Source organism: Pleuronectes platessa, chromosome 15 (assembly GCF_947347685.1).
Source record: "Pleuronectes platessa chromosome 15, fPlePla1.1, whole genome shotgun sequence".
Lineage (NCBI taxonomy): Eukaryota > Metazoa > Chordata > Actinopteri > Pleuronectiformes > Pleuronectidae > Pleuronectes > Pleuronectes platessa.
The window spans coordinates 2,811,804-2,817,803 of NC_070640.1; the positions used below are offsets into that span (position 1 = coordinate 2,811,804).

Consider the following 6,000-nt stretch of genomic DNA (forward strand, 5'->3'; position numbering starts at 1 on the left):
CCAGCTGCAGCAGGTTCTCCCTGAGGAGGTGAAGGACGAAGCCTCTCACCTCAGAACCAATAAAGCATCGTCATGTTGTGTCTTTAGGAAACTCAACATTAAAAGTAATTAGATAAAGTTCCCTCTCTCAGAGTGTGAAGGCTTTCAGGTGTTTAATTAGAGCGTATAAACGTCCCATGTGACCCGGTGCTGCTCTTCCGCCCTCGTGGATCCTCCCCCCGTCATCTCCATTCATCTCAGTTATTGATTCATCTGTGGAATTGCTTTTGCCATGATGCAATGCGAGGAGGAGGTCCCCCCCCCCCCACACGGAGGGCGCTCACCTCCGACCTCGCCCGTAAATCACAGCCTCCAGTGAAACTCACCCGTCCCGTTCTCTCTTCTCCTCTTTCTCTTTTTCCAGGGTCAAAGCAAAGAAGGGGGTGAACCTGCTCCAGACCAGGTCCAAGAACGCCCAGTGGAAGGTGGACTGGGAGGTGCAGTCCGGCGCCAAGCACTCCATCGCCACCATCGAGGTGAACAAGAACAAAGGAGTCAAACAGGGGTAAGTCAACAGACCCCAGCCCCGAGCACCCTGTCCCATCCCAGTCCCTCGGTTCCAGGATGTCCATCGTCCTCGACACTGGGGCGAAGGTTTCCCAGTTTGAAACCAGTCACAGCTCTCTCTCTCTCTCGCTCTCTCTCTCTCGCTCTCTGATTAAAGGCAACTTTTAAAAATCATGCACGACCACTCTTCATAAACGCCCCAGGAGCCACGGAAGATAAAACCCAGCTCCGGCCGGTGGCGGTGACTGAAGCACAAGGTTTAATGAACTGAATGTTATCTCCTTAGTCTCACTACATCTGCTGTTAATCCAGTGGACGTGGGGAGATGAGGTGGACGACTGTGACCACGGACATTAACATAACTTTCAGATAAGATCGTGTCTGAGAGCAGTCATTATGAAGAGTTCCTCTGAAGTGGAGACAACAGCCAGTGTCGTCGTCCCCCCCCCCCCCCCCCCCCCGTCCTGCAGAGGCTGACGGGACAGTAATGAGTCCAAGTGGATGCAGCTCTCTACGGCTGCTGAGTGATTTTCAAACTGAATATTGTTGTAAATTGTTCAGAGCTTATTAATGTGTTTTTGTTGTTTATCTCCAGCCGAGGAGGTTGTGTCATCATTTGGTTTGTTAGTTCGCAGGATTACACAAAAACTGCCGGACGGGTTTTTTAAACAGAACTTTGGTGGAGGTGGATTCAGGATCTTTCAAAAGTGTTTGTTACTTTCTCAGGGAATAATTAATGGATCTTAATGAAGTCAGGTGTATTTAAGGGGTCTGATATTTATGAATGGATGTAGTGAATATCCATATAAATGTGGTTTCATAAGGAAATGACCAACAAAGGCCTCTGCGCCTTCTCTCACTAAAGAAACTATTATTACTATTATCTTTGCTTTAGTTTATTTCTCATCTGCCATATTCCAGTTTGTCCCATCTCAGTTTCATAAGGAACCAAAACTTTTTTAACTGATGTCAGCATAAGAGATCGTTAACTTGTATTAGTCCATAATGTTTTTACCGTACATGCAGATAGTGGGACGTCAAAGTTTCCGCTGCAGTTGTCGTTCTTTAGTCTGTGAAGGTGTAACTGTTGCATGTGAGAGTGACCTCCGTGCACGTGCACAATTTAACATGTACACACATAGTTAGAGAGATACACAAAAATCTGCACATTACACGTAGACGCGACACCCAAACACAGAGGAAGAAGTTAGTGTGGACAGGGCATCGGTCACATTGGGTTCACTGTTTTTTTTACATGAGGCCCTGAACTCGTCACAGTGGGGGGGCATCACGGTTAATTAGCGTGAAGTCTTGTTACGTGATGTTTTCAGGTCGTTAAGAACCAAAGCTGCAGGAGTCACACAGAGAATCAGACGTCAGGTCCAAACCTCAGTGTCCACCCGAGGAGACAGAGAGTGTCCCTCACCTGGACACCGAGCTGCTCCTTTGTTTACTCCCTGGCGCCTCAGTGGCCTCTCTGGCTATATTTAGTGACCCGTGTCATGTAATCTCTGCCACCCTGTCACAGTGTGGGAAACGTCCAGTGGGGGGGGGGGGGGGTCAAGCAGGGGCAGAGGAACACTGTGTCATGCTGCATTTAGTCAGAAACCCAGAAGACGACCCCGAGCCGAGCAGCCACACATAGGCCCGGTGCAGTGAGAAGGATTGTGTTGTTTTCTGATGCTTTGTTCTCATTGAATTGATTGAACATGAGAATGAAATCTTTATTGTGTGAAACGCACTCACTCAGGATTCTCCGTGTTGTGAAATTGCTTCACAAATTGCCCCCCCCCCCCCCCCCCCCCCCCCATTAATTGAGGATTCCTGATGTTTTCCTCTTTTGTGTCACTGGCATAAAAAAAACAACTTCTCAAGCTATTTGTTGTTACGTAAACCGACTTTAGCAGAAAACTAATTTCCTAAAGTAATGTTATTTTTCATATATATATATATATTTATCTTTAAATGATTAGAGCATCAACTTATTATAAGTCAGTGTTTGTGGAAGGATGAGTCAGCGGAAGCAAAGCTGGGTCCAGATGTTGTTTTTCATCTGTAGATGCATCGTTGTGTGTGTGTCACACTTTTCTAATAATCCTACACAACGTGGCTTTAGTCTGGTTGTGTAGGAAATGAATCATATTTGTCATTTTCACAGCAATGACACATATTTTGTTGTTGTTTTCTAACTTTTCACACTTGTTGAAGAAGATAATTTACTTAATTGAAAGTAGTATTAAAATAATCCACTACAAGAAAGAATTCAGCATTTAAAACAAGTAAAAGTTTGTATCACCAGAAAAATACACTTCCTGTATGACAAGTAAAAGTACTACAAGTTTAAGGTTGAGCTCATTTGCTTTTATACACTTTTATAATCTATATACATCATATTCTATAAGATCATCATATTCTAGTTAATCTATGAGGCTTTTTCAACTGGTTCATACTAAATTTCCTCTGCACATTAAGGAACTCTCCTTCAGTTCATCAGAAACATCCACTCAGCTGTCAGCTGTCAGCTGTCAGTCAAATGTGGAGGAGTAAAAACTCACAGTGTAGTAGAATTAGAAAGTTACAGGAAAGCCCAAAACTTATGTTATGTACAAGTACCTTGAACTCTACAATTTGCACGTATTGATTTGCAGCCAAAAGTATTTAACGTGATAAAAATGCGAATGCTTCAACTCTCTACTTTTGTCAAATAGAAACTTCAGATTCTATGAGCTGAATAAAAAATATTTCTGCCAATTAATTTGCATGAATATGTCGGAATTCAAATTCTTTCTTGTGCGTCTTTAACTCGTCAAAAAGAAACACACAAATATAGACGTGCACTGCAGGTTGTGTGTATTTTAATGGTTCACGATGACTCCGGTGTGTGTTGGGAATAGTTTGTGTTTTCACTTTCAGGGCTCGTGTCCCCTGCAGCGTTTCTTTTTGATTATATTCTTATTTGTTTTATGAAGGAAGAGCGTTCACTGCTCTTTTCCTTTGTGTTTGATGTCGAGTGGGTTCACAAGCGCACAACTTCCTTCCTCTAAGAAGCGACACGCCGCCGCAGACACTTTACAGTAATGAGCCCAAAAAAATACACAAAATCTCACGACAATTCTCTCCATAATTACCCAGTTTAAATGGAGCAATACGGCGAAATCTAATATGTTCTTAGTAATTGTTTTCATTCAAGTGTCGGTTTGTGTTCAAGCAGCAAACAAATACCCCCCCGAACCCCCAAAAAACACAAATACACACTCCCTGCGTTGATGAGACCCAAACGCACACACACACATCAACACACACACACACACAGTCGAACAACATCTGAGCGTCAGTTGTGTCTGAACATCAGGTTGTGTTTACTCTAAACTACCTGAGACAGTGTTTTCCCATCCGGGCCTCATGTTGATCTCTTCATCAGTCTCCTCTCCTCATTGTTCTTCCTCCTCTTCATCAGCTCACTGTTCACTCAGCGCCGGGGACATGTTTACTTTTTGTCTGTCCCCTGTAAACCTCGGTCTGGACCCCCCCCCCCCCCCCCCCCGTCCGACAGCGGCTCAGCGGTAACGCCACGTGAACCGATGCATTATTGATTGCGGTCAACGGGTTTCAAATGAGAAACGTTCTGCAGCGTTTCAACTGTCACAGCCACACAACCACTGGATCATTTAATAAGACGCTTGTGTTCTCTCTGAATAATTCAACGATAAACAGCAAAAAACGAAACGAGAAAAAGAGCCGGAGCACATTTAAAGTGCCTCGATATCGACTCCCGGCCAGGACAAATAAACAAGCCGACAAATACTCCATTACTCCACCCATCTATTTCCTCTATCAGGGGGGGGAAATGAGTTTATTTAAGGACAATGCATGTTCCCCAGGGTCTGTTTACTGAAATTATTACAACGTGCAAGTAAACATCTTATTGTATAAAGTGTCTGGGACATGCTGGCGACCCACGCAGGGTTAACGCCGCCTGTGATTGGCTCCAGTCCCCCGGTGACCCTGAAGGAATGGATGGATGTAAACAAACCTGGAAGTCGTGACCAGTGTGTGAGGTGCAGCGGAAAAGTGACTCTGGCAGTTTTTTAGCAATTTGAAATACTTAATTGGATCTGCATTTGTTCAACTCAAGGCCTGGTTAGCCTAGCTTAGCATAAAGACGTGAAGGAAGTGAGAAAACACCTGAAAACCTCGATACAGCTGTTTTACAAATGTAATGATCATTAGAGTCTGAGAAGCTTTGAATAAGATGTTCACCTCCTTCGACCCGGGGGCGTGACGTACCCGGTCCAGTGAGGATTTCCTCTTCTCGTTGAAACCAGCTTCATCGACATCAGATGAATCCTGGACGGGTTTGATTGACCCTCTCATTGGCTCCTTCATTGCTCGGGGGAATGGAAACGCAAATGAAAGAGCACAGTTGTGTGACTGAGGAGTAAATGTTCTTCAAATACAGATGTGGGTCTGGGCTCGTGTTCCCTCTCAGTTCAAATGAAACCTTGGACTCGGGACTCGATTGGTCCAGATTCCTCCAAAGTCTTATATTTAGCTCTGACTGATACGTATCAGAGCCTCTAACCGTGGAGCGCCCCCCCCCCCCCCCCCTCCTCCGTCTCTCCTCCTCTTCTGCTGCTGGAGTTCTCCTCGCGCTGCTTTGATCCAATGATCTCTCCCTATTAATCAGTTCAAACAGAGCTCTGATCAAAGAATGAAATCTCCCCCCCCCCCCCCCCCCCCCCCGAGTCCTGTCGAGGCCCCCGAGCTGCAGCTTTTAAAATATAGACTTTGTGCTCGACACATGCTACATCATTAACTTAATGGAGACAAGGCTCGACTTTCTTCAGCCGTGTTTACTTCCGTCCTCTGATCCTTCTGTTACCAAATCAACCATTTCACTTGTCTCTGCCCACGAGTTTAAAAAAAAAATGCCTTTATATGTAGAATTATTATTATCGGTTTAAATTAAAGCTTCAGGGAATAGACGAGGGAAACCAGAGATGAGGAGAGTTCACAGAAAAACCTCCTTTAAGGGTCATTGTGGTTTATTTGTGTCTTCTGAAACCTCAACCTTTAATGAGGTAACACAATGCAAAATGAAACATGTTGGTGAAAAGTTCACGGTCTAATCGCATGGAGGTGTTTGAAGGAAGTGTCACAACACAGCTGCTGCTGCTGGAGCCGTGCAGAGGAAAACATGTGTTTGATTATGTCTTATTATTTCACTGCTGCAGTGGAAACATGAAGATTGTATCTGGAGCTTCACTGCCCACACACAGCTTGTGTCTTTTGTGTCCACACGGTGTTAAAGCAGCACATCTATCAGAGTCTCTGATATCATGATGACAGCAGAGGAGGTTGAGATAATGTCCCGACGCTACCGGACGATTTGTTTAATCGTGTTTTATTGTTGTTTTTGCGAACGGTGCCGCTCCTTCCTTATCTGTGACGACG

At 44.7% G+C, this 6,000-nt stretch overlaps 1 protein-coding gene across 1 annotated transcript in view; it reads left to right on the forward strand.

The window, feature by feature from the left end:
- Nucleotides 1–6,000, forward strand: part of tmem132e (transmembrane protein 132E) — a 100,576-nt gene that overhangs the window by 45,944 nt on the left and 48,632 nt on the right. Inside the window, exon 3 of the mRNA XM_053442420.1 lies at nucleotides 404–515. Within this exon, the coding sequence (XP_053298395.1) occupies nucleotides 404–515 (112 nt within the window). The remainder of the gene's footprint in view (nucleotides 1–403; nucleotides 516–6,000) is intronic.